Source organism: Pelodiscus sinensis, chromosome 1 (genome assembly GCF_049634645.1).
Source record: "Pelodiscus sinensis isolate JC-2024 chromosome 1, ASM4963464v1, whole genome shotgun sequence".
NCBI classification, from domain to species: domain Eukaryota; kingdom Metazoa; phylum Chordata; order Testudines; family Trionychidae; genus Pelodiscus; species Pelodiscus sinensis.
Genome location: NC_134711.1, coordinates 322009998 through 322037860, shown reverse-complemented (window position 1 = coordinate 322037860; position 27863 = coordinate 322009998). Strand labels below are relative to the sequence as shown.

The window sequence follows — 27863 nt, the reverse complement described above, 5'->3', positions numbered from 1 at the left end:
CTATAAATATCTAGAAAGCTTTATTCTCTTGGGCCACATGGAGATGAATTCACAACAGCCTCAAGTCAGGAGTGCTTGTCTCAGGAGCTGCTTCTTAGCCGGAGTGAGCCTCTCCGGGAAGCGGATATCAAAAAACATGATGAGGTCCCCTTTACACGTGGGGTCACTGGGCAGAGGCATGCCTTCCCCTGGCACGATTTTGAAGTACTTGGGGCTGCAAACGCAAAAGCCAGCAGCATTATGCAGGAAGGTGCAGGGAGTAACTACCTAAGGTTGCAGCAAACACACACACCCCAGCGCTGTGTCTACATTGGCACCCTTTTCAGAGAACAGTGCTTTAAAGAAATTACGACATGTGTCTTTCCAAGTGCGGTGCTACATATTGCCCACCTAGACCAGCTTCTGCCAGGAGCGGGAGCCACAATTGCTCCTTAATGAGATTAGCCCTCCCCTGTGTACCAGACACCACCGCTGGGCTGTGTCTACATTGGCACCCTTTTCCGGAAAAGGGATGCTAATGAGACAAGTCGGAATTGCAAATGCCCCGGGGGATTTAAATATCCCCCGCGGCATTTGCATGAACATGGCTGCCGCTTTTTTCCGGCTCGGGGCTTTGCCGGAGAAAAGCGCCAGTCTAGACGGGATCTTTTGGAAAATAAACCCTTTTCCGGAAGATCCCTTATTCCTCTTAAAATCAGAAATAAGGGATCTTCCGGAAAAGGGTTTATTTTCCGAAAGATCCCGTCTAGACTGGCGCTTTTCTCCGGCAAAGCCCCGAGACGGAAAAAAGCGGCAGCCATGTTCATGCAAATGCCGCGGGGGATATTTAAATCCCCAGCGGCATTTGCAATTCCGACTTGTCTCATTAGCATCCCTTTTCCAGAAAAGGGTGCCAATGTAGACACAGCCCAGCAGTGGTGTCTGGTGCACAGGGGAGGGCTAATCTCATTAAGGAGCAATTGTGGCTCCCGCTCCTGGCAGAAGCTGGTCTAGGTGGGCAATACGTAGCCCCGCACTTGGAAAGACGCATGTCGTAATTTCTTTAAAGCACTGTTCTCTGAAAAATGACACTAAAATGGGCTTTCAGGCTTGCTCTTTGCTCTGTGCCATGCTTGGATTTTCTCAGATTGTTGTTCCACCTGCCACCCCTGGGATCTGGATTTGACTGGCTCAGGCATTGCTGCAGTCTGCCCCAAGTGACATCAGCACAGGGAGGTTGCGTGGGTGCAGCGAGCTGCCTCCAGTGGAGGCATATGGGTACAGAGGAGGGCAGAATTCAGCAGTCAGAGTAACAGTCCTGTTAAGCAGCCAGGTCACTCTCCTGGGGCAGTGTGGGTTCCGCAGGGCTGAGAGGAGAAAAAGCACTAACCCTTGGCGTTGTTTGTGTCTTAATGTAACTAGATCATGCTCTGCACGCACAGGAGGAGCAGAGATGCTTAGGAGGGAGGGGCCATTTTGACAGCCAGGCAAAGACTTTCAAAAGTGAGCTGTGATTCGGAGTGCCCAAGCTAAGACCCCGAAAAGGGCCTGATGGCTGGAGAGCACTGAACTCCCGCCCTCTGGTGCAGCTTGAGCATCCCAAAACACTACAGAAAATCTTGCCTCCACTTGTCAGAGCAGACCCAGGCTTTACTAACCGTGCCATGAAAGAGCCTTTCTGAACACAAGGAGAGCAGAGTAGCTCCTCTCTGTACGGAGTGGTGCACTTACTGGACTATATCGTTGATGGGAATATTAAGCAGTCTGTCATCTAGGGTCCTCACATCCACTGTGCAGCCAATCAAAGCCTGCAAAAGACACAGCGAGGCAATGAGCTCAGAGGTTCAGTGATTAACAGGCAGAGGCTGAAAGAGAGTGTGATACATGGAGCCTGAATAAGGCTACTGCTAATAGCCCTTTACACCTGATAGTGCAGAGTCAGGATATTTGCTTCTGTGCCGCATGCACCCAAATGTCCAGCTGCCAGCTAGGGGATGTAGCCAGAGAAAAGGAGGTACGGCTGAGGCTCTGCCCCAACCTTGGTGGTCTCCATCTATTCGTGCAGCCCCCAAGCTGATTAACATTACACTGGGTAGATCAGATCAACCCACTCAGAACTGAAGGACTTAAAACCACCTTTGCACATCCCCTCCCTCAAGTTGCATTTTGCACACCTCTCAGCTAGCGCACAGGATGTGGGGCAAAAAGTGGCAAAGTACCAGTGAGTGTCCACATGTCAGCAATGAGGAGAGAAGCTGAAGCTATTTCTAGATCACTCGCCTTCATGGGGAAGGAGATGAGAATACCTTGTCCTAAAAGGCCAGGTGAGCAAAGAAATGCAATGCAGAAAGAGACAAGCTTTTACCAAAGGGGGCAGAGGCCAGAGCACACATGGAACCCTTCAGAACAGATGATTGTAACAAAGGCTGCGTCTACACGGCTTCCCTCTTGCAGAAGAGGAAATGCAAATGGAGTGCTCATTTGCATATGTCATGCTCTCATTTGCATATCCTCTTCCAATCCTTTTTGTGGAAGAGGTTTTTCTGCGTTTTTTGCACTGTAGATGGGGCCATTTTGTGCAAAAAAAACATTTTGGGCAAGAACCCTTATCCCTCAAAAAAAAGATGTTTACAGAGTTCTTGCACAAAATGGCCCCTTCTACACTATGGGTTTTTTGTGCAAAAACCTCTTCCACAAAAAGGATCAGAAGAGGATATGCAAATGAGAGCGTGGCATATGCTAATAAGCACTCCATTTGCATTTCCTCTTCCCCAAGAGGGAAGCAGTGTAGACGTAGCATTAGTGATAATCCCTAGTTCTGCCATGGTGCTTGTCATCTGTGGCTCTCAAAGGGCTTAACGAAGCAAAATGTCATTCTCCCCATTTTACAGAGACAAACTAGAGGTACAGAGAAATGAAGTGACTTGTCCAAGATACCCAAAAAACCACTGGCAGGGTGGGAACAGAACCCAAAGCACCTGAGTCCTAGTCCAGTGTGCAAGCCAGTAGGTAACATTGTCTCCCATGTCATTAGTCAAGACCTCCCAGAAGCTGATATTTTAAATAAAGACCTTTTGGAAAAAGTATAGGCATAGAATCATAGAGTACTAGAACTGGAAGGAACCTCCAGAGGTCATCAAGTCCAGTCCCCTGTACACACAGCAGGACCAAGCACTGTCTAGACAAGGGCTACTCAACACGTGGGCCTGTATGTTTGCAGCCTGCGGTACAGTTTGGGTTTACACGGGGTTCAACACACAGCCTGCAGGTGGGATACTTTGAACATGGCCTCCACTGGGAACACGCTCCACAATGGTGAGGCATCTCCCAGGCATGGTGAGCACTGAAAGATGCAAATAGATGGACTGGCTAGAACAAGGTGTCGGCGTTTCTAGCGCCCAGGGAGGAGGTGCTGGGAGCACCAGGGCATTGTGGGAAGTGCTTTGTATTCATGCCTGCAAGTGTGAAAGAAGCTATTTGTATATATTTGCATATATATTTGCATGTATATGCAGCCACACTTAAGTTGCGGTCCTCAGCATGTGCTGTGAGTATTATTGTGGCCTCTGGAGCTTTCAAAGTTGAGTAGCTCTGATCTAGACCATCCCTCACAGGTGTTTTTTAACCTGCTCTTAAAAGTCCTCAATGATGAAGATTCTACAGCCTCCTTAGGCAATTTATGCCAGTGATAAACCACCCTGGCAATTAGTAAATTTTTCCTAATCTCCAAGCTAACTCTCCCTTGCTGCAATTTAAGTCCATTGCTTCTTGCCCTATCATCAGAAGTTAAGGAAAATATTTTTTTCCTGCATCCTTGTAACAACCTTTTAGGTACAGGCAGTCCCCGACTTACGCGGATCCGACCAGGGGGACGAGGAGCAAAGCAGAGCAAAGCCACGGAGCCCAAGGGCAGCAGGACAGCCACGGCGCGTCTGGGCTGTCCCGCTGCCCCCGTGCTCCGCGGCTTTGCTCCGGACACCTGTGGTACAGCAGCTGGGGCGCTGCCAGTTGGTCCCGTAGCGCCCCAGCTGCTCTGCCCCAGGCGTCCTGATTCAGCCACTGGACGCCAGTTCCGACTTACATACAGATTCAACTTAAGAGCAAACCTACAGTCCCTATCTTGTACGTAACCCGGGGACTGCCTGTACTTGAAAGCTGTTATCACGTCCTTTCTCAGTCTTCTCTTTTCCAAACTAAACAAACCCAGTTCTTTCAGTCTAACCTCATAGATCATGTTTTCTAGATCTTTTACCATTTTTGTTGCTCTTCTCTGGACCTTTTCCAATTTGTCCTCATCTTTCCTAAAATGTGGTGCCCTGACCTGGACACACTACTGCATTTGAGGCCTAATCAGCACATAGTAGAGTACAAGAATTATTTCTTGTGTCTTGCTTACAACACTCCTGTTAATTCCACTCCTGTTGTGGAATCTCTATCACTGGAGATATTTAAGAGCAGGTTAGACAGACATCTATCAGGGATCAACTAGACAGTGCTTGGTCCTGCCATGAGGGCAGGGAATTGGACTTGATAATCTCTCAAGGTCCTTCCCAGTTCTAGCATTCTATGATTCTATGAATACATCCCAGAATGATGTTTGCTTTTTTTCAAATAATGTCACATTGTTGACTCATATTTAGCTTGTGGTCCATTATAATCCCTAGATTCCTTTCTGCATTACCCCTTCCTAGACAGTCGCTTCCCATTCTGTATGTGTGAAACTGATTACTCCTTCTAATATCAGTACTGGGCAAATTAGTTGAAACTATGGTAAAGAATAAAATTGTCAGACACATAGATGAACATAATTTGTTGGGGAAAAGTCAACATGGATTTTGTAAAGAGAAATCATACTTTACTAATTTACTATCGTTCTTTGAGAGGATCAACAAGCATATGGACAAGGGGGATCCAGTGAATATAGTGTACTTAGATTTCCAGAAAGCCTCTGACAAGGTCCCTCACCAAAGGCTCTTTAAGTAAAGTAATTTGTCATGGGATAAGAGGAAAGGTCCTTTCATGGACTGATAACTGGTTAAAAGACAGGAAACAAAGAGTAGGAATAAATGGTAAGTTTTCAGAATGGAGAGAGGTAAGTAGTGGTGTCCCCCAAGGGTCCATACTGGGACCAATCCTATTCAACCTATTTATGAGTGATCTGGACAATGGAGTAAACAGTGGGGTGGAAAAATTTGCAGATGATACTAAACTGCTCAAGATAGTTAAGACCAAAGCAGACTGTGAAGAGCTTCAAAAATATCTCACCAAACTAAGTTTTTTGCAAATGAAATTTAATGTTGATAACTGCAAAGTAATGCATATTGGAAAAAATAATCCCAACTATACATACAAAATTATGGGAATGAATTTAACTACAGTTAGTCAAGAGAGAGAGATCTTGGAGTCATTGTAGATAGTTCTCTGAAAATATCCACTCAATGTGAAGCAGCAGTCAAAAAAGCAAACAAAATGTTAGGAATAATTTAAAAAGGGATAGAGAATATGACAAGTAATATCTTATTGCCACTATATAAATCCATGGTACGTCCACATCTTGAATACTGCATACAGATGTGGTTGCCTCATCTCAAAAAAGATATATTGGCATTGGAAAAGGTTCAGAAAAGAGCAACAAAAATTATTAGGCGTTTGGAATGGGTCTCATATGAGGAGAGATTAAAAAGCCTGGGACTTTTCAGTTTAGAAAAGAGGAGACTAACAGTCTATAAAATCACTGGGGTGGAAAAAGTGAATAAGGAAAAGTAATTTACTTGTTTCCATAACACAGGAACTAGGGGGTCACCAAATGAAATTAATAGGTAGCATATTTAAAACAAACAAAAGAAAGTTTTTTCTTCATGCTGTGCACAGTCAACCTGTGGAAATCCTTGCCAGAGGATGTTGTGAAGACCAGAATTTTAACAGGGTTCAAGAAAGAACTACATAAATTCATGGAGGTTAGGTCCATAAATGGCTATTAGCCAGGATGGGTAGGAATGGTGTCCTTAGCCTCTGTTTGTCAGGCTGGAAATGGATGACAGGAGAGGGGTCATTTAATCATTGCTTGTTCTGTTCACTCCCTCTGGAGCATCTGGCATTAGCCACTGTTGGAGGATAGGCTACTGGGCTAAATGGACTTTTGGTCTGACCCAGTATGGCCGTTCTTATGCTCTGATGTTATCTTCTTCCTAATTGGATTACTTTGTATTTGTCCTTATTGATTTTCATCCTGTTTACCTCAGACCATTTCTCCAGTTTGTCTGAGCTACTCGTGCACCTGACACTCTGAGTGGAATTCTAGTTTTAATGACCTATTTCCTAACACATACTGAATATTTGTGCAGTGAAAACAAAAAGGAGTCTGGGAGCCTTTTAAAGACTAACAAATCTATGAGGGTATTAGAGCATAAGCAGCAGAGTTACAATTGCTCATTGTGCTGTTCTGGCTTGTCCATGGGACATTGTAACTACAGCTGGTTAACACTGTGACCAATACCACCACCAGTAATTGCACATTCAGCAGAAATCAGGGTCACATGACCGAAAACTATGCTTCAGGGCATGAATGGACAACAGAAGGGGACTGCAAGGAATTCTCCCTCCATCTATTATGTATGACATTACAAAACTGGGGAGGTGCGCTGTTTCAGGTTGGTATGGGCAGTGCCTATTGAGAAACAACAGGCATTAGCCATTAATAGATAATCAATAAGATGCCTACCTTTTAGGACAAGGATCAAGTCTTTGTTCTGACAAGAGCCCAACACACTTTTGAGCACTAAATAAAGAAAGAATACTGTATATACTGAATTCCTGGGGCCTTATTTTCATACAGTTGATACATGTGATTGCACATCTAACTGGCATGTACAGCTACCAGGAGAGTGTATGTGCATGCATACGTGCACACACATGCACATACACACAGAGATAATTAGATGTATTTGCAGGCATGATGGTAGTATCTGCAGATGCAAAACTCCATATCGCAGTGCATTAAAATGAGGCACCCAGATCTTCTGTTCTCTCCTGTACGATCAAGGATGACTTCAGTCAACTCAAGAACAGTTAATCAATAAAAGCTAAAAATTAAGATGGTAAGTAATAAGCAGCCTCCCAGCAATCTGATTGGCTGGCCCAGACTCTGTTTGGTCCAATTATAAACTGGTGATTCCTTTCACCTCCAGTGCAGTTTGCTGTCAACATACAAACCCTGCTGCCTTATGGGAAGGTAAGAAAAGGAAAAGGAAAAGGAAAAGGAAAAGGAAAAGGAAAGACACCATCCATTTCCCACTGGAGTCAATGTGCATCTCTCCCTTTTCCTATGGGCAAGCTGGATCAGGCCCCAGGTGCCTTGTCAGTACCCTTACCTTACCAAGGGGGATGGTGGCTACATACAGCAGGTTGTCATCCTCCCTTTTAAACCTTGGATGGAGTTTCTCTCGTACAATGAAGATAATATCAGCAGGGATAATGTTCGGGCCCTAAAATACAATAAACCAAGAAGCAGGTCAGTATCTGGCAAACACAGGCCCAGTTTAGGGGGAAAGATAATCAGGTCTTTGCCCCCTTTTTTGGCTTATTTCTGACCTCTCAAGAAGGCCTGAGAAGCAGAGGGGCTGGAACAATTAGTGTAGTGGGGGTTCTGCGATCCATTGAATCAAACTGGACACCCTGTATATAATGGAAACCTCTTCAAGCCAGGGGTTGCTGCAGTCCCTCACACCCCTAGTTTCAGCACCTGTATTGGGAAGTGAGGTCATGACATCACAAACACAAGGAAGCAAAACCTCAGCAACTGAGAAAGGGAAAGGATTTTAATTGGATTGTTTAAAACCCTTTTTGTTTATACAAAGGCCTTTTAAACTCTTAACATCTGCTACACATTTGGGACAAAAGTTGTCTTTGTTAAAGAGTCAGGTTCTTGCTTACATACTCTTGTTTTCCCTTATTGCAGGACTCTTAAAATATTTGTAAACAAAATAAAGTAAGAAAACTAGTTCTGCTACAGGAAAACTGGTACTTCTCCTGTACTACAGTAATTCCTCATTTAACATGGTAGCTACGTTTCAGACAATGATCGTGCTAAGCGAAAACGTGTTATGCGGGGTCAATTTTCCCATTGAAAATAACGGAAAAGGTGGGGGTTGCGTTTCAAGCGGTAGTGTCGAAGTCAATTTTCTGTTGGTGCTGAGTCGTCAATGTCAACATTAGACGTTGTACTGTACAGTAAAATTCCAATTGTCCAGCATCCAATTGTCCAGCATCAACTGAAACCCGGAAGTGCTCCGGTCAGCTACTCTCTCGGCCAGGCTGCTGTGAGACGCATGTGTGCTCGCGGCTCCAGCCTGCACATGCTAGCAGCTGGCCACTGAGCACAGGCAGCTGCCTTGAGACCAGGACATAAGGTTGAGGGAGAAAGGGGACTGGGTTACAGCAGGGAGGGGAGGTGTTTGGCTCTGGGGAAGGGAAAGGGAGGAGAGGGGAGGGGGACTGGGTTGGGAATATGCCCGTGACAGGTCTGCCGGGACCCACACTGTGTCCAGCGATGCGGGGGTCGGCAGGGAACGGCGTGGCGAGTGGCGAACCCTCCGCTGCTTTGTGGGGGGGGGAGGGGAAAGGGGAGAAGCCCCGTGCAGCTGACAGCGACAGGCCAGCTGGGGAAACCAGCCGCTGGCCTGCAAGCGGGTGCAGAGGAGAGGGAGCAAGGCATCCGAGGACGTGGGCTCCCTGGATGCCTCACCCCCTCTCCTTCGCCCCCGCTTGCAGGCCGGCAGCTGGGTTTTCCCAGCCGGCCTGTCGCTGACGGCTGTGTGGGGCTTCCTTTGCCTCCCTGCAAAGAGGCGGAGAGTTCGCCGCACGCTGTGCCGTTCCCCTCCGATCCCCCCCCTCACTGGATGCAGCGCGGGTCCCGGCAGCCGCCTTATAGTACCTCCTGGTACACCGGGTTATCAGAAGTCTACTGTATTACCGCTGTTTTCATAATTTATACCGCTGCACAAAGTAGTCCACCACTTGATTTTTTTTCGTGTTATTTCGGGGACAGTCGTGTTATTCAAAAAAAAATGTAGTCCCTAAAAAAAATCGTGCTATCATGAAAATGTGTTAAGTGGGCACATGTTAAATGAGTAATTACTGTATTTAGATGAGAGATCACAAATGTTGCAAAAAGCCAATTACTGAAGCCACCAAAAGAATATTCTTGCACAAGCAACCTTAATTCTGGAATTTCCCAGCAAATGAGCGCTTAACATGAGAACATAAGAATGGTTATGGTGGGTCAAACCAATGGTCAATCTGACCCAGTAGCTTTCCAACAGTGGCCAGTGCTGGGTACTTCAGAGCGAATGAGCAGAATAAAAGATCTACCTCCTGTTGTCCATGCCCGGCTAATAGCTTGATTTTGCAACCGTAAGGTCATTCTTTTAATGTAGTTTTTTGGATATAATTTCTGTACTGACCACTGCTGTATGCTCTCCCTTCACCCCACGCAGAGGGCCAGGACACGCCACATGCTTCAGCTAAATCCCACTTAAGCACTCAAATAGGATGTGTGAAGTGAAGCCTGAGCCTGGTGCGCACACTCTGTATGGGGTGACTTTCACCCAACAACTTTGACATCTTGCATTTCTGGGACCTGGTTCTCAGTTACGGCTCCCCAGTACTGAGGGCTGTCTGTGCCAGCCCAACCCCACTGAGAGCGACAGCAGCCAAGAGGCTGCTCGACTCTTTTCCACTGGCCAGGCTCCCCTTTCTCCCGACATCTGCTAAATGGGGGGCAGGGAATGCAGAGGCCACCTCCTTCAGCTTCAAGCTAGCAGTTTTAGTTTTATGGTCCTCCAGTGCCAGGAGAATGCCTAGCTGGCTACGTGTAAATGGATTCTGGGCCCTCAAGAAGGCCTAAGCAGAACCACAGGGCTGGATCTCAGTGGAGAGTCGGGCCCCTTGTCATCAAAGCATCCAACAAATCTAAATTAGTTAATCCTGACAATGCCCTGCTGAGGTAGGGGAGGGTTATCGGATGGGGAAACTGAGGCAAGGAGGTTATGTGATTTGATGGCAGGAGTCTCTGTCGGTGCTAAGACTGGCTCCTGCATGGGACTTGTGTTCCTAAAGCCCTTAGGCAATATAAAAAAAATCTGCCCCATAGACTCTCTGTGCTTCATCTTAAAATAGACATAATGCTTCGGGCATGTTTTGTGGCTTGTTGGTTGTGGGTGTGCCCCCATCACACAAATATGATTCAGTTCTGTGGGGATCTGGAATCCTATTTTCGTCGCCTCCACCTGAAGGAATATTTCCAACACGCTGTATATATACAACATACTGACCTCCCTGCTCCCCCTGCCATTCCCACAAGAGGAGGGCTTCTATGTGGACCCCCACCAAGGGGTGTAATGAAAGTCTTGATTTCTACATCGACTGCTTCCACAAACATGCTCGAGCTGACATCATCAGCAAACAACAACATATAACATGCAACCTCAGTCATGCAGAACGCAATGCTATTCACAGCCTCAAAACCAATCGTATCATCATAATTAAAGAGGCCAACAAAGAGGATGCTGTAGTCATCATGAAAGGACAGATTATGAACAGGAGGCGAACAGACAACTCACCAATACCAGATTCTACAGGCCTCTCTCCTGTGACCCCACTAAGGAATACCAAAACACATGAAAAAACTGCTCATGAAGCTCTCTGATGGTGCTCAGGAACAAATTTACACTAACACTTCCCCTAATCCCCAACCAGGAACTTTCTATCTGATACCCAAAATACACAATCCTGGTAATCCTGGATGGCCCATCATCTCAAGCATTGGCACACTCACCACAGGATTATTTGGCTATGTCGACTCCCTCCTCAGACCCTATGCTACCAGCACTCCTAGCTAACTCCGCGACACCACTGACTTCCTGAGAAAACATCAGTAATCTACCTGAAAATACCATCCTGGTCACCATAGATGTAGAAGCCCTTTTCACCAACATTCCACACAAAGACAGATTACAGGCCATCAGGAACACATCCCCGATAACAACACTGCATACCTGATTAAAAGAGCTCTGCGACTTTGTCCTCACCCACAACTACTTCCAATTCGGAGACAATTTCTATCTCCAAGTCAGCGGCACTCGCATGGCACCACAATATGCCAACATCTTTATGGCTGACTTTGAACAACGCTTCCTCAGTTCTCGCCCCCTAACACCCCTACTCTACTTATGCTACATCGATGACATCTTCATCATATGGACCCACGGAAAAGAGACTTGAAGAATTTCACAAGGATTTCAACAACTTTCACCCCACCATAAACATCAGCCTGGACCAGTCCACATGAGAAATCCACTTACTGGACACTACAGTACAGTTAAATAATGGACAAATGTTCACCACCCTATACCGGAAACCCACTGACTGCTACACTTACCTTCATGCCTCCAGCTTCTATCCCGGGTGCATTTCTCAGTCCATTGTATACAGCCAAGCCCTAAGATACAACCGGATTTGCTCCAACCCCATAGACAGAGACAATCACCTACAGGATCTTTACAGAGCATTCCTAAAACTGAAATACCCACCTGGAGAAATGAAAAAACAAATTGACAGAGCCAAAAAAGTATCCAAACATGAACTACTTCAAGACAGACTCAAAAGAGAAAATAACAGAACTCCTCTTGTTATTACATATAGTCCACAATTCAGACACCCCCCCCCCCAGCACATTATACACAATCTACAACCCATCTTGGAAAATGATGCCTCACTCTCAGAGGCCTTGGGAGAAAAGCCTATTCTGCTTACAGACAACCTCCCAACCTGAAACAAATTCTTTCCAGTATCCATGCAACACAACCACATCATAAGCATCCAGGAACCCAGCCCTGCAACCAAACATAATGCCAACTCTGCCCACATATCTATACTAGTGAATTCATCACTGGAGCCAACAACATAAGAAACCAAATCAAAACGTTATTTGACTGCACATCCAGTAATTTGATCTATGCCATCAAATGCCAGCAGTGCCCCACTGCTATATATATTGGACAAACTGGACAGTCTCTGTGGGAAAGAATCAGATACACGTAAAGGAAACATACAGAAACCTATAGGGGAACACTTGAATCTTCCTAATCACAGTTTAAAAGATCAAGTGGCTGTCTTGTCACAAACCAGTTCTACTAGCCAGATACACAGAGAAACATTGGAATTAGAGTTCAACAGCAAATTCAATTCATATGCTAATGGACTCAATCGTGATGAAGGATGGTTGGGGCACTATCAACTTAACAGTCGTTGAAGGTGCAAACAGCTCTTTGTGTAGACTCTTATGTCAGGAAGGATACTATCAATTGACTTTTGATCCTTATCTGCTTTGTTTTAACTACCCAACCTTCAGATACTTACAGATTCCCTCTAGCTCCCTGTCTCCTACCCCCCTCTTTTTTTATCCCCCCCCCTCTCCTATTTATTTTGGGTCTGCACATCCTAAACTCAAAACTCCGGTCATCTGAAGAAGTGGGCTGTGCCCACAAAAGCTCATGATACCCTCTACATGTTTTGTTAGTTTATAAAGTGCTACCAGACCATTTGTTGGTTTTTTTGTTGGTTAGTGTTTGTCAGCACATTTAGACACAAGGTATCAGCAAACAGTGAATGTTCCAGGAAGTACTGATGACATTGTGTCCAGCAGTTATAGCAAGAGCATCCGACAGTCTTTGTAAATTACCTGGTCTCCTTCTTTTTGGAATGTAATCCTGGTGCCTGGCTTCCACCCTGGCTGCACGTCAATCGTTAAGATCTTATCTCTGATGGTGGACGTGTGACCGTCTTCATTCATCACCTAGGGTTTGAAACAGCTGATTGGGGCCATCCAGTTTGATCTGTTTCTAGGCAACCTGGGCCTTTGTTTGGCAAGGATACCAGTGATACAGCACCAGCTGTGTGGACAATTGTCTTTAGAAGCCAAAATCAGTTACTTGCTTGGATTGCAGAGCTTCTGTGCTTAGACAGATTGGCAAACTGGGTTATTACAGTAGCATCTTGGGACCAACCAAGACTGGGCCCCCTGAAAAAGGTTGGGGGAAAGGGGCAAAACACACAGAGGGCACAGCAGGATGGATGGAAAAGCAGGCCCACTTGGAGACAAATGTGGCTCCCAGTTACTCCTGTGCTACCTCAATGGAGTCTGCCACAGAGATTAATATTTGCACTGAATTTCCCTTGGACCTTAGTGAGCTACCAGTGAGTCACTGGACTTCATGTTTGGGGATTGTTTTTTGTTAATTTCAAGGCAGTCTGATCGCCAGCACAACCCACCAACCCCTCCGAGCCTTGTTGATGGCAGGCAATGAGTCACAAACCTGTTATGTCAACGCTAAGGAAGCCCAAGCCTTTTCCTGTACCCTGCTTGATGCGGCATGGGACAAAACTTCCAGCAGGGCCTCCTGCGTTCTGGTAATAGGACAGGGTCCCACATCACCAGGGAAAGCCCTGAAACTGGCTATCGGGGTCTTGCCTGAACCTATTGCTCTATTCAGTGCGAGCGAGCCTGATCTGCCCTGCATCACTCACGGAGTAGGCTACTCCTCACCTGTCCATCCCCCTGTCGCCTGGGACTTGGAAAACACTACCACAGAATATACTAATCAGTCACATCCCCAGATTTCAGTGAAACTTCCAATGCCCTGGCTTCTAGTGAAACATACAACCCATCCCAGTGGTAAGGAACTGCTCTTCCACTACAGACTCCCTTCCTGCAGCCATCACACCCCTAATGCCACCGATTCAGAATTATGTCTAATTCAGTCCCCATCTTTCCTTACCCTGCGAGAAATCTTAATTTTCTTGGTGCATCCGTAGAACAGGTCCTCCAGCGACAGGTAGAGATCTCGCTCAATTGGGGGGTCCTGCTTTGCCACCCCTTTTCCTCGCAGCCCCCCGAATGCTGTGTTCACCTCAGATCCATCTGGAGTGAAGAATTCTGTGCATATGGGAAAACAGAATCCCAACTGTGCATACAAACAACGGGGTCTAAATGAGCTGTTACACACAAGAGAGAGATTTCGGAGTCATCATGCATAGATCTGACATCCGCTCAGTGTGTAGCAGCAGTAAAGAATGAACATAATGATACTGACAATTAGGAAAAGGACAGATAAGATGACAGTTAGTATGACAGTGCTATGATATAAATCCATGGAGCTCCCACACCTTGAACGCTACATGCCGTTTTAGTCGCCTCATCTGAAAAGAGATACAATATAAATGGAAAACTGGGAAAAGAGAAGGGCAACAAAAATGATTAGGGATATGGAAGAGCTTCTATATGAGGAGAGATTAAACAGATTGAGACTGGTCATCTTGGAAAAGATATGATTATAGAGAGAGAAGGACAGGGGTCTATAAAATCATGAATGGTATGACATGAATAAGGAAATACTGTTTACCCCTTCACATAACAACAGAACCATGGGTAACTCAATAAAATTAATAAGCAGCAGGTTTAAAACAAGCAAAAGGGAGAACATCTTCAAACAAAGCACAGTCAATATATAGAATTCATTGCTAGGAGATGTTGTAAGGGCCAAAACTATAACAGAGTTCAAAAAAGAGTTAGAGAAGGAGGATGGTTCCTTCAATGTCTCTTAGTTAAGATGCACATGGATGCAATCCCACGCTTTGGGGGTTCCTAAGCCTCTAACTGCCAGGGCTGGGACTGGATGATGGGATGGATCATTTGATCACTGCCGTCCTCTGTTCTTCCCCTTTGAAAGCCTCTGGCACTAGCCACTGTTGGAAGACAGGATACTGGGTAAGATGGATCAGTGGTCTCACTCAGGATGGCTATTCTTATGTTCAATGATGCAGAAATAAATGTAGATGCAATCACACCATTAGCTGAGAGTGGTGTGAGCTAGCAGGCTGAGCATAGGTCTGAGAGACAGGCATGCCTGCGTTTTACTCCTAACTGTGATAGTGAATCTCCTCTTTGTCCTTGGGCAAGTCACTTAGGTCATAAGTGTCTTGGTTTTAAGATGCCCAGCCTGAGGCATGCCGGGCTGAACATAAATGCCCACAAACCTCCCCTACCCAGTTCTTACCAATTTCAGATGGTATTGTGGGTGCTTGGTATCTCTGAAAATCAGGCTCAAGGTGGTTCACATCAATCACCCATCAAGTGGGGCAATCCAAGACACTGATGGCTTTAGGCAATTTTCAAAAAGATCTCCCCATGCCTCAGTTTCTCTGTAAAATGGGGGTGATCTCACCATTCTACTTGCTAGGATAACTGTGAATGTTTGCAAAATGTTCTGAATGTGAAAAGCATGAATTTATGTATGTTATACATATGTATATATAATGTCCTGAGGGACAACACAGTGACATCAACACATCACAGTGTCCACAGGCTGGGAGGATACACATGGGCAGATAAAGCACCACCCCCAGCACCACCCCTTCCACCCCAGGGCCCATCCCTGGAGCCAAGCCCCACCCACTGCGAGCCCAGCCCTATCCAGTGGCTACATGCAGAGCTGGGCCTGGTTCACCGTGGCCCGGACTTCCCCAGCTGCAGGGGCAGAGCCAGGCCTGGCACACCATGGCCCAGTTTTCCCCTGCCGCCGAGGGCAGAGAGGGGCATGGCACAGCCTCAGCTGGGACAAGGGGAGTTAGAGTTAGGCCGTGGTGGGGGAGACGGGAGGGGGAAAGAAAGGGCCCAGAGAGGAGAAAGGGCTCGGGCTGGCGCAACTCGGGGGGTAGGTGGGAAAGAGGAGAAAGGGCCCAGGCTGGAGCGACTGGGTGGGCGGGGAAGAGTGGAGAAAGGGCTTGGGCTGGCATGGCCCGGGGGGTGGGAGAGAAAGAATCCAGGCTGGAGGCAAGTGGGGGCAGCTGGTGCGGCTGGCGACGGAGAGAAGGCCTGGGCTGGCGAGGGCGGGGGCAGCGAGAAATGGCCTGGGCTGGCACGACCGCAGTCAACCCTCCCTGTTGGCCAGGGGGAGAGCTGGGGTTGCCTACCCCCCCCCCCCCACAAGAGGGGGGTTGAGAAGTGTAGCAAGCAGGGGGCACAACCCCCTGGTTATTTATGTATTCTGTATTTATGCTCATGGAAAAGGAATTCCTGTTTCTTCCAGGAATCCCTGAAGTTGTTGTCACTCCCTTTGTTTAGGAAAGTTTTATAATCCCCCTCCCCACCTTTCTAATCAAACATAAACATTAGTGCTGCATCTAGACTGGCAGGATTTTGCGCAAAAGCAACTTCTTTTGCGCAAAATCTTGCCGCCTGTCTACACTGGCCGCGAGTATTTGTGCAAGAACACTAATGTTGTAATGTATAAAATCAGTGGTTCTTGCACAAATATTCCGACGCTCCCACTCAGGGATAAGCCCTCTTGTGCAAGTATTCTTGTGAAAGAGGGCCAGTGTAGACAGCCATGTTAATTTCTTGCACAAGAAAGCCCGATGGCTAAAATGGCCATCAGAGCTTTCTTGCACAAGAGAGCGTCTACACTGGCACGGATGCTTTTGCGCAAAAGCAAATCTTTGGGCAAAGGCACATGCCAGTATAGACACTCTCTTGCGCAAATACTTTTAACAGAAAAACTTTTCCGTTAAAAGTATTTGCGCAAAATCATGCCAGTCTAGACACAGCGTAGAAGTTTTCATTCCACCATCTAAGCCCTAACATCAATAACTAGACTTTGCTCTCCTGAGATACCTTCCATTCAAGGACTGACAACATTTATGAAGTAAGCCTCCCAACTCCTCTGAGAGGTGAGACAATAAGAATTATTAGCCCCATTTAAATAAACTGAGGCATAGTGATGTTAAGTGACTTGTCCAAGACTGCCAAGTGAGTCAATGGCAAAATAGGGAACAAACCCTATGTCACCTGACTGACAGACAGGTACCTTACCCGTAACAACCTTCTTGCTTTCAGCATGGCTGTTTGTTGTAAATTGCAAATCTTTGGGACCTGACCCTGGGACCTCCCCAAAAGGACTGTAAACTTACTTGTGCAGATTTACAATATAAAGGCTTCAGTTTGTTTGAAAACTTCACCAGATTGGGAAGAAACCTTTCCATCAGACCTTGTGAGTGTCCTGACCTCAGCTTAGACCACGGTGTGCTTTCATGAAGGAGACATACACATGAGTAATCTGGGGCTGAGAATGTCTCAGTACTGATGGTCTCAATTACAGGAGAAATTGAAGACATGCTTTACGACTCTTTATCACCACCTAGTGGCTGGCCACAGCATGGCATTAAAGTCTCTGGATCTCAGGATTATGGTAGTTACCATTATTTGGCCCAAGGAATTTTCAAGAGACAATACTGGATTCTGGTGAAGACATGACAAATTCTACATGTGTGGTTTAAAGCACTGCCCAACAACGCTTCCGTGGAGATATGGGGTGGCGTTACAGGTCAGGTAAAACCTGACCTTCAAAGTGGAATTCTTGAGGCCTGATGGTGGTAAAGGCAAAAGCACAGAGTCTGGTTTCCATGTGACTATGCAAAACTTTAACCCACTTCTTGACAGTGACAGGGTTGGTTCTGTTGAAGAGACTATACTTGGGACAATCACCATAAAAGCATACCATGAAGCATATGAGGAAGGGATTATACTTACCGGAAAAGGGATTATCGCCACCAAAGAACTCCTTGAAGACTTTCTCAGCATTGCCATGAAACACATAGCCAACAGACCAGGGGTTTTCACTCCCAAATTCCAAGGGGATCCCTCCTTTGAGACCCTCTTCTCCAAATTTATCATAGATGGCCCTCTTCACAGCTAAGGGAGAAAGAGGCATTAGTAGATGTGCAAAAGCTTTGATCATTTGTGTCAGATGAAAGTATACCGTTCTAGATTCAGGTCGGTTCAGTTGCCCAAAGCCATCATTAAGCATTCTCCTTGACTTCAGAAAGCCCAAAGTAGCAGAAAGGATGCTATTGTACCAGTGTGGTTGCAACTTCCTATAGGAGTCGCATCCTTAGATCCAATCTTAAAGACTCATTCTCCCAGCTGGGGAACGGAGATACACTGAATGATCCAGGGAAAGGTGGTTGATACCCTCTTCTCATCCAAGACCCAGAATGGAAACCACAGAGAAGTCTGTTACAAATCATTTTCTTAATAAGCTTATTAAAGTTTCCCATGACACAGTTTTCACACAAGTATTCCTTTATTAGTTCCAAAGGCTGCTAGGGGTAAATTACATCCAAAATACAAACATAAGCATATACACACCTATATTCTATACCCCAATGCCAATGCAGTTACAATAACTGGGCAAAGTGCTCACAAGAGGATCAGGCGTGGGAAGCACCTTGCTATCATAGGCTACGTCTAGACTGGCATGAATTTCCGAAAATGCTTTTAACGGAAAAGTTTTCCATTAAAAGCATTTTCGGAAAAGCATGTCTAGATTGGCAGGATGCTTTTCTGCAAAAGCACTTTTTGCGGAAAAGCGTCCGTGGCCAATCTAGACGCGCTTTTCCGCAAAAAAGCCCCGATCGCCATTTTCACAATCGGGGCTTTTTTGCGGAAAACAGTACTGTGCTGTCTACACTGGCCCTTTCGCGCAAAAGTCTTTCGGAAAAAGACTTTTGCCCGAACGGGAGCAGCATAGTATTTCCGGAAAAGCACTGATGATTTTACAGGAGATCGTCAGTGCTCTTCCGGAAATTCAAGCGGCCAGTGTAGACAGCTGGCCAAGTTTTTCCGCAAAATCAGATGATTTTGATTGGTAACTAATCAGATTATTTTGATTGGTAACTAATTGACCATTCATTATCAGTGGGAAATAGGTCAATGGAGGGATGATAGGAGTTACTATAAAGAACTTTCTGGGTGTCTGGCTGGTGAGTCTTGCGCACATGCTCAGAGTTTATCTGATCGCCATATTTGGGGTCGGGAAGGAATTTTCCTCCAGGGTAGATTGGCAGAGACCCTAGAGGTTTTTCGCCTTCCTCTGTAGCATGGGGTACAGATCACAGCTGGAGGATTCTCTGCATCTTGGGGTCTTCAAAGTATTTGAGGGCTTCAGTATCTGAGATATAGGTGAGAGGATTATTCTAGGAGGGTGGGTGAGATTCTGTGGCCTGCACTGTGCAGGGGGTCAGACTAGATTATCATAATGGTCCCTTCTGACCTTAAAGTCTATGAGTCTATGATTTTGCGGAAAAAACTTGCCAGTGTAGACACAGCCATAGTGTGACTCTAGAGCAGCGTTTCCCAAACTATGGGCTGTGGCCCGGTACCGGGCTGCAGGAAAAAACTACTGGGCCTCAGCGTGGTTGCCAGGGTGTTCTGCGCTCCTGGAGTGCCCATGTGGCACCAGGTCCCCAAGCCCTCGGCCAGCCTGGGTGGAGTCTTCAGCCAGATGTTCCAGTTCCCGGCAGAGTCCTAGCTAGGGGAGGGCAGCGGGGGGAGGAGAAGGGGAGAGCCGGCCACTGGAAGCAGCACTGGACAGAGAGGGGCAGGCTGGGGAGATTGGGGGGCTAGTGGAAGCAGGGCTGCCGGGGGGCATGAGGTTGGGGGGTAGGAAGCTGGCCAGGGAAGATGGGGGAGGGAGGGAGAAGTGGCCGCCGGAAGCAGGGCTGGACGCGGGCAGCGGGGTTGGCCAAGGGAGATTGGGAGAAGTGGGGGGAGAACTGGCTGTCCGGGAGGGGGTTGGGGGAAGTGGGGCTGGCCAAAGGCACAGAGGAAGGAGCGGGGGGAACGGGAGTGAATCGGCCGGCAGGGAGTGGGACTGACCTGGCCATATGCAGATCTCGGGGCCTTGCCCCCCCCCCCGCGGCAAAGCACGAGTTAGTCCGGCCCGGGGATTCTATTGTGTCCCCCCCACACACACCCACACCCACACACACCCTCGAGTAGTTGCGACCTGTCTGGCTGGTAGACACACTCATGCAGCCTGAGCACATTTACCAGCCAGGCAGTTTGAAACTACAAACTGATACATCTAGTAATAATAAAACTTACCTAATGAGAAAATACCAGACATGTTATATGTTATATGTTACATGTTTCTCAGTTTGTTTTTTATGTGTTTATATTTTTGGGCTGCAAAAAACAGTCCTGAAAAAAAAGGGTTCCAACTAAAGTAAAAAGTTTGGGAAATCCTGGTCTAACCAGCTTTCTGTCTGTCTTACAGTCCATTTATCCAATCCATATTCCTTAACTTGCTGGCAAGAATATTGTGGGTGACCATATCAAAAGCTCCTAGGTGGAATGGGGGGCAGAGCACACACAGCTCCAGGCACTGCCTCTGCCCTGTGCACTAACTCTACACTCCCATTGGCTGGGAACCTGCTGCTAGCTCTTTCTAGGGTGCAGCATGTCTGCAATGTCAGGAGAGGCAGGAAGCCTGCCGTACCACCCCTGCTGACCAGGAGCCGTTCAAGGTAAGCACTTCCAGCCAGGGGCGGATATAGGGCAGGGCAAGCGGGGCAGCCGCCCTGGGCCCCGCGCTTCACAAAGCCCCGCGCATGCGCCGTGGTGCCACCGCGCATGCGCGTTGCGTCGCTGCACATGCGCCGTGGCAAAGGGGGACCCCGCAAAATTATGCTTCCCTGGGCCCCGCAAAACGGTCATCTGCCCCTGCTTCCAGCCACAGCCTCAAAGCCAGAGCCCCCACCTACACCCAAAGCTCTCATCCTCAGCCCCACTCTGGAACCCACACTCTAGTTAAATAATGTTGAGTCACAGACATCAACAATTTTCTTCAACTGGATCATGAGAAAAAAAGTTTGAAAACCACTATGGTAGATAAATCAGACAGCTGACCCAGATGCAGTTGTCAAGGTAGGTTGAGAGCCACTGCTACAGACCATGATCAAGTCACCTCTTAACTATCTCTTTGCTAAATCTAAACAGATTAAGATGCATTTACTCCTACTATAAAGCATGTTTTCCAGATCTTGAAACATTAGAGCTCTTTTCTCCATTCTCCAATTTTTCAGGATCCTCTTTGAAGTGAAGACACCAGAACTGGAGACAGTTTTCCAGCAATGGTTTCTCCAGTGCTGTAAACAGAGATAATATAACATCCCTACTTCCGCACCCAAGGTTCATGCTAGTTCTCTTAGCCACCGCATTGCATTAGGCCCTTCTTCTGCAATCTGACTAGCACAGGCAGGCCCTTGAATCCATGCTAGTGAAATCAGTAGGTCTCCAAACACATTCTAAATACACCAGCCTGGATCAGACTGCAGGAGCAGGGATCAGTGCTGCATGCAATAGATAAACAATTAAGTAACTGACATGGACAGACAGACAGAGGTATAAAAGCTAACCAGCATGGCAACAAACCAAAGGACATGATGTGCCTGCCTAATGAAATCCCCCTGCAGTAAGTGTACTCTGTTCTTGGATGTGACTTTCCAGTCCTTCTCCTTGAACTGCACGGTTTATCTGTGGGAAAAGAAAGATGTTCCTACTTACGATCACTCAGCACTTCGTAGGCTTCTGCGAGCTGCCTGAATTTATCTGGCACCCAAGGTTCTTTATTTTTTAAAGGATGGTTCTTCAAGGCTAGTTTCCGGTAGCTACAAAAGAGAAATGAGGGGAGAGAGGCTTCAGCCCCACCGTGAGCACAGTTAGATGCGTTTTTGACAAGCAAACTGAAGCGCTATTCAATTCAGTGAATTTTTTGTTAAAGATCCTGAATTATCAGCAAAACAGGTGCGTAGGATTAGGGCCCAATCCTGCCCTTCTTGCAAGGTAAGAGTTTTACCCTAGGCTGTGTCTAGACTGCATCCCTTTTCCGTAAAAGGGATGCAAATTAGACATATCGCAATTGCAAATGAAGCGGGGATTTAAATCTCCCCCGCTTAATTAGCATAAAATGGCTGCCACTTTTTTCCGGCTTGGAGCTTTGCCGGAAAAAAGTGCCACACTAGACACGGATCTTTCGGAAAATAAAGCCTTTTCCGAAAGATCCCTTATCCCTCTTAAAATGAGGGAATCTTTCGGAAAATAAAGCCTTTTCCGAAAGATCCCTTATCCCTCTTAAAATGAGGGATAAGGGATCTTTCGGAAAAGGCTTTATTTTCTGAAAGATCCGCGTCTAGACTGGCGCTTTTTTCCGGCCTAGCTTCGAGCCGGAAAAAAGCGGCAGCCATTTTTATGCTAATGAAGCGGGGGAGATTTAAATCCCCGCTTCATTTGCAATTGCGATATGTCTAATTTGCATCCCTTTTACGGAAAAGGGATGCAGTCTAGACACAGCCCTAGTGTTTTCAAACTGAGTTCATCTGCATATTGCACAGTCTGGTTCCAAGATCCTGTCTCTCTGCCTGTCTGTGACAGAGGAAATCACTACAGGTTGAACCTCTCTAGTTCAGCACCGTTGGTACCTGATTGGTGCCAATCCAGAGAATTTGCCATTGCACAGGAGGTCAGTATTGTCTAGCATTGTTATAAACACTTCTACTGCTTACTGGGTTCTTAGAAGATATTCAGAGTTCAATTAGAGCTAAATAAAAGCCCAGAACACTGAGAGCCAGGACTAGTGTCTGTAAACAAACGTTATGGGACAGCAGGAAACTTGGCCACACCTGTGATAAGTGGACTTCCGGCTAACTAAAATCACGCCGGACCACGGATATTGCCAGACCAGAGTGTTGGACTAGAGAGGGTTAACTGGTAGCACCTAAATGCAACTCCCTGTACGGATTTGGGGCCTGATCCTCTAGCATGCTGAACACTGGGGCCAGTGGATGGTACGTCAGCGCAGTTACCATCACTCCAGGCACCTTGCCAGCCCCTGGCACTGACAGGCCCGTGGCAGAGGTGCCCCCACCCCGGCACTGACAGGCCCGTAGCAGAGGTGCCCCCCCCCGGCACTGACAGGCCCCTGGCAGAGGTGCCCCCCCCCGGCACTGCCGGCCCGTGGCAGAGGTGCCCCCCCCCGGCACTGACAGGCCCCTGGCAGAGGTGCCCCCCCCCCGGCACTGACAGGCCCCTGGCAGAGGTGCCCCCCCCCCCGGCACTGACAGGCCCCTGGCAGAGGTGCCCCCCCCCCGGCACTGACAGGCCCCTGGCAGAGGTGCCCCCCCCCCCCGGCACTGACAGGCCCCTGGCAGAGGTGCCCCCCCCCCCCGGCACTGACAGGCCCCTGGCAGAGGTGCCCCCCCCCCCGGCACTGACAGGCCCCTGGCAGAGGTGCCCCCCCCTCCGGCACTGACAGGCCCCTGGCAGAGGTGCCCCCCCCCTCCGGCACTGACAGGCCCCTGGCAGAGGTGCCCCCCCCTCCGGCACTGACAGGCCCCTGGCAGAGGTGCCCCCCCCCTCCGGCACTGACAGGCCCCTGGCAGAGGTGCCCCCCCCCCGGCACTGACAGGCCCCTGGCAGAGGTGCCCCCCCCCCCGGCACTGACAGGCCCCTGGCAGAGGTGCCCCCCCCCCCGGCACTGACAGGCCCCTGGCAGAGGTGCCCCCCCCCCCGGCACTGACAGGCCCCTGGCAGAGGTGCCCCCCCCCGGCACTGACAGGCCCCTGGCAGAGGTGCCCCCCCCCCGGCACTGACAGGCCCCTGGCAGAGGTGCCCCCCCCCGGCACTGACAGGCCCCTGGCAGAGGTGCCCCCCCCCGGCACTGACAGGCCCCTGGCAGAGGTGCCCCCCCCCGGCACTGACAGGCTCCTGGCAGAGGTGCCCCCCCCCCCCGGCACTGACAGGCCCCTGGCAGAGATGCCCCCCCCCCCGGCACTGACAGGCCCCTGGCAGAGGTGCCCCCCCCCCCGGCACTGACAGGCCCGTGGCAGAGGTGCCCCCCCCCCCGGCACTGACAGGCCCCTGGCAGAGGTGCCCCCCCCCGGCACTGACAGGCCCCTGGCAGAGGTGCCCCCCCCCCCGGCACTGACAGGCCCCTGGCAGAGGTGCCCCCCCCCCCCGGCACTGACAGGCCCCTGGCAGAGGTGCCCCCCCCCCGGCACTGACAGGCCCCTGGCAGAGGTGCCCCCCCCCCCCGGCACTGACAGGCCCGTGGCAGAGGTGCCCCCCCCGGCACTGACAGGCCCCTGGCAGAGGTGCCCCCCCCCCCGGCACTGACAGGCCCGTGGCAGAGGTGCCCCCCCCCCGGCACTGACAGGCCCCTGGCAGAGGTGCCCCCCCCGGCACTGCCGGCCCGTGGCAGAGGTGCCCCCCCCCGGCACTGACAGGCCCGTGGCAGAGGTGCCCCCCCCCGGCACTGACAGGCCCCTGGCAGACGTGCCCCCCCCCGGCACTGACAGGCCCGTGGCAGAGGTGCCCCCCCTCCGGCACTGACAGGCCCGTAGCAGAGGTGCCCCCCCTCCGGCACTGACAGGCCCCTGGCAGACGTGCCCCCCCCCCGGCACTGACAGGCCCGTGGCAGAGGTGCCCCCCCCGGCACTGACAGGCCCCTGGCAGAGGTGCCCCCCCCGGCACTGACAGGCCCCTGGCAGAGGTGCCCCCCCCGGCACTGACAGGCCCGTGGCAGAGGTGCCCCCCCCCCCCGGCACTGACAGGCCCCTGGCAGAGGTGCCCCCCCGGCACTGACAGGCCCCTGGCAGAGGTGCCCCCACCCCGGCACTGACAGGCCCGTGGCAGAGGTGCCCCCCCCGGCACTGACAGGCCCGTGGCAGAGGTGCCCCCCCCCCCCGGCACTGACAGGCCCGTGGCAGAGGTGCCCCCCCGGCACTGACAGGCCCCTGGCAGAGGTGCCCCCCCCGGCACTGACAGGCCCGTGGCAGAGGTGCCCCCCCCGGCACTGACAGGCCCCTGGCAGAGGTGCCCCCACCCCGGCACTGACAGGCCCCTGGCAGAGGTGCCCCCCCCCCGGCACTGACAGGCCCCTGGCAGAGGTGCCCCCACCCCGGCACTGACAGGCCCCTGGCAGAGGTGCCCCCACCCCGGCACTGACAGGCCCCTGGCAGAGGTGCCCCCCCCGGCACTGACAGGCCCCTGGCAGAGGTGCCCCCCCCGGCACTGACAGGCCCCTGGCAGAGGTGCCCCCCCCCCCGGCACTGACAGGCCCCTGGCAGAGGTGCCCCCCCCTCCGGCACTGACAGGCCCCTGGCAGAGGTGCCCCCCCCCGGCACTGACAGGCCCCTGGCAGAGGTGCCCCCCCCCGGCACTGACAGGCCCCTGGCAGAGGTGCCCCCCCCCGGCACTGACAGGCCCCTGGCAGAGGTGCCCCCCCCCGGCACTGACAGGCCCCTGGCAGAGGTGCCCCCCCCGGCACTGACAGGCCCCTGGCAGAGGTGCCCCCCCCCGGCACTGACAGGCCCCTGGCAGAGGTGCCCCCCCCCGGCACTGACAGGCCCCTGGCAGAGGTGCCCCCCCCGGCACTGACAGGCCCCTGGCAGAGGTGCCCCCCCCCGGCACTGACAGGCCCCTGGCAGAGGTGCCCCCCCCCCGGCACTGACAGGCCCCTGGCAGAGGTGCCCCCCCCCGGCACTGACAGGCCCCTGGCAGAGGTGCCCCCCCCGGCACTGACAGGCCCCTGGCAGAGGTGCCCCCCCCCCCCGGCACTGACAGGCCCCTGGCAGAGGTGCCCCCCCCCCCGGCACTGACAGGCCCCTGGCAGAGGTGCCCCCCCCCCCCGGCACTGACAGGCCCCTGGCAGAGGTGCCCCCCCCTCCGGCACTGACAGGCCCCTGGCAGAGGTGCCCCCCCCCGGCACTGACAGGCCCCTGGCAGAGGTGCCCCCCCCGGCACTGACAGGCCCCTGGCAGAGGTGCCCCCCCCCGGCACTGACAGGCCCCTGGCAGAGGTGCCCCCCCCGGCACTGACAGGCCCCTGGCAGAGGTGCCCCCCCCGGCACTGACAGGCCCCTGGCAGAGGTGCCCCCCCCCGGCACTGACAGGCCCCTGGCAGAGGTGCCCCCCCCCCGGCACTGACAGGCCCCTGGCAGAGGTGCCCCCCCCGGCACTGACAGGCCCCTGGCAGAGGTGCCCCCCCCCCGGCACTGACAGGCCCCTGGCAGAGGTGCCCCCCCCCCGGCACTGACAGGCCCCTGGCAGAGGTGCCCCCCCCCGGCACTGACAGGCCCCTGGCAGAGGTGCCCCCCCCCCGGCACTGACAGGCCCCTGGCAGAGGTGCCCCCCCCCGGCACTGACAGGCCCCTGGCAGAGGTGCCCCCCCCCCCCGGCACTGACAGGCCCCTGGCAGAGGTGCCCCCCCCCCCCGGCACTGACAGGCCCCTGGCAGAGGTGCCCCCCCCCCCCCCGGCACTGACAGGCCCCTGGCAGAGGTGCCCCCCCCCCCCCGGCACTGACAGGCCCCTGGCAGAGGTGCCCCCCCCCCCCCCGGCACTGACAGGCCCCTGGCAGAGGTGAGGTGGGGGGCGGGGCGAACTCCCCCTCCGCCACTTACGCTTTTTTAATGTCAGCGTCCTTGGCGGTGCGGTTGAGCTCCAGCACCACGTAGTAATCCTGCCCCATGGCGGCCGGCGCTGTCGGTCCCGCGTCCCCGTTGCTATGGGCACCGCCGCGCTGGGGATTGTGGTCGTTGTAGTTCTCGCGCGCATCCCGCGTCCGGGCGCATACGTCACTTCCGGACTACACACCCCTCCCCTTTTCTTTGCTTCTCAAGGGCGTGTGTGGCCCTTCCTCCCCGTCCCCTTGTCCCCAGAATCTGAGGTGTGCGGGGGAGGGGCTTCAAGCTTAGGGAGAATAAAGGAGCCACTGAGCACCCCCCCATCTCCTAGGGGCAGTGGCCCAGCTGACTCATTGCAGAGCCTCCCCTCCCCCCCATGGGACACTGCACCCCAAGTCCCACAACAGCGCTGAACCCTGATCCTTCCCTCACACCTCCATCCACCCTGCTGGGTGGGGCCACCTTTTATCAGTTCTCCCCTTGCACAGCTTCAGCAGAGCAGAGCCCTCCACATGCCTGGTCCACTGGGGCAGGGAGTGAAAATCTGCTTTAGAGGGCATTCCTTGCAGCAGGGAGTAAAGCTGCATAGCACCAAACCCTAGTGTGCATTAATTCACCAACACGGCCTAGCTCATCACACACATTTGTGGTTCAGTGGGTGTGATGGTAACCTTATCAATGACAGGGAGGGAGGACAAAAGTCTTACAAGTGGATAGTGAACTAGATTGGATGGAGCCTTGTTGCAGTTTAACAAGCCAATCCACTATGGCATACACCATGTTAGTTATTTAAGAGTAAATGGTTACTTGTCTTCAAAGTACTTTATATACATTATCTCAGCCATTATAAATTCAGCTGGGTCTAGTGGATTTTATTAACAGATTTTAAGGAGTGAAAAGTAGGAAAAATTTTGTATGTAGGCTAAATTCTCATGACAATTTTGATTGTCCATAAGACAGTAGCATTTCACCCCTTTTTTATAGCTGAGGAAACCAAGACAGATATTCAGTGATTTGTTCAAGGCCACACAGTGAATCAGCTGAATTTGATTTCTGGAGTTCCTGAATCTTAGCCCACTGTTTGCTCTTGGATATCATGAGCTAGCACAGGAATTTACAGATACATGCACACAAATTGCGTAGATAGACCAGAGTCCACAGGATTGTACATATAGCTGAGAGAGGATTTCAAATAATGGCAGACTGCCTATAAGGGAAAAAAAAACATTTTCCCCATATATGAGCTATACAATTACTGATTTAAAAGTAACAGGTGGAATTTTAATGTGGTCTTCGCTGTAATGGTTTTAACTACAATTGGATATATTTTAATTGCCTAAGAACATATGTATTTCATTTAAGTGAAGATCAAACTGAAATCTCAAATTTCATCTAAGATCAAATCGTAGCTGCTCATTACATTTACAAAATAGTCATACTTGTTATTCATGATAGTCACAAGAAAGATTACGAAAAATTGAATATGGCATGGACAGAGTGGTTTTGCTTTGAAATTAGCAATTTTGAA

The 27863-nt window shown here is 50.6% G+C and overlaps 1 protein-coding gene across 3 annotated transcripts; it reads right to left on the bottom strand.

The window, feature by feature from the left end:
• On the bottom strand, window positions 1-26501 carry DNAJB13 (DnaJ heat shock protein family (Hsp40) member B13). Of its 3 annotated transcripts, none has more exons than XM_075919579.1 (8): window positions 26333-26501; window positions 21440-21571; window positions 17624-17785; window positions 13815-13972; window positions 12719-12832; window positions 7350-7463; window positions 1711-1787; window positions 1-214 (listed from the first exon to the last, which is right to left on the bottom strand). In XM_075919579.1, exons 1-8 carry the CDS (start codon window positions 26484-26486, stop codon window positions 61-63), a joined length of 1065 nt encoding a protein of 354 aa, XP_075775694.1. In that variant the 5' UTR covers window positions 26487-26501; the 3' UTR covers window positions 1-60. The 3 variants fall into 3 exon arrangements, with proteins under 3 accessions (XP_075775694.1, XP_075775695.1, XP_006127582.1); XM_075919580.1 differs by having other exon boundaries at window positions 7355-7463; XM_006127520.4 differs by having other exon boundaries at window positions 21440-21543; window positions 26333-26487.
• Window positions 26502-27863: the final 1362 nt, after the last annotated feature.

Excerpts from the sequence above, each read along its gene's own strand:
- DNAJB13 (XM_075919579.1), bottom strand. The coding sequence starts at position 26,486 with ATGCGCGCGAGAACTACAACGACCACAATCCCCAGCGCGGCGGTGCCC. Across the intron at positions 13,973-17,623 it reads TGGCGATAATCCCTTTTCCG|AATTCTTCACTCCAGATGGA; the intron begins GTAAGTATAATC and ends CCATATGCACAG. Across the intron at positions 215-1,710 it reads CCCATCAACGATATAGTCCA|CCCCAAGTACTTCAAAATCG; the intron begins GTAAGTGCACCA and ends TTGCGTTTGCAG.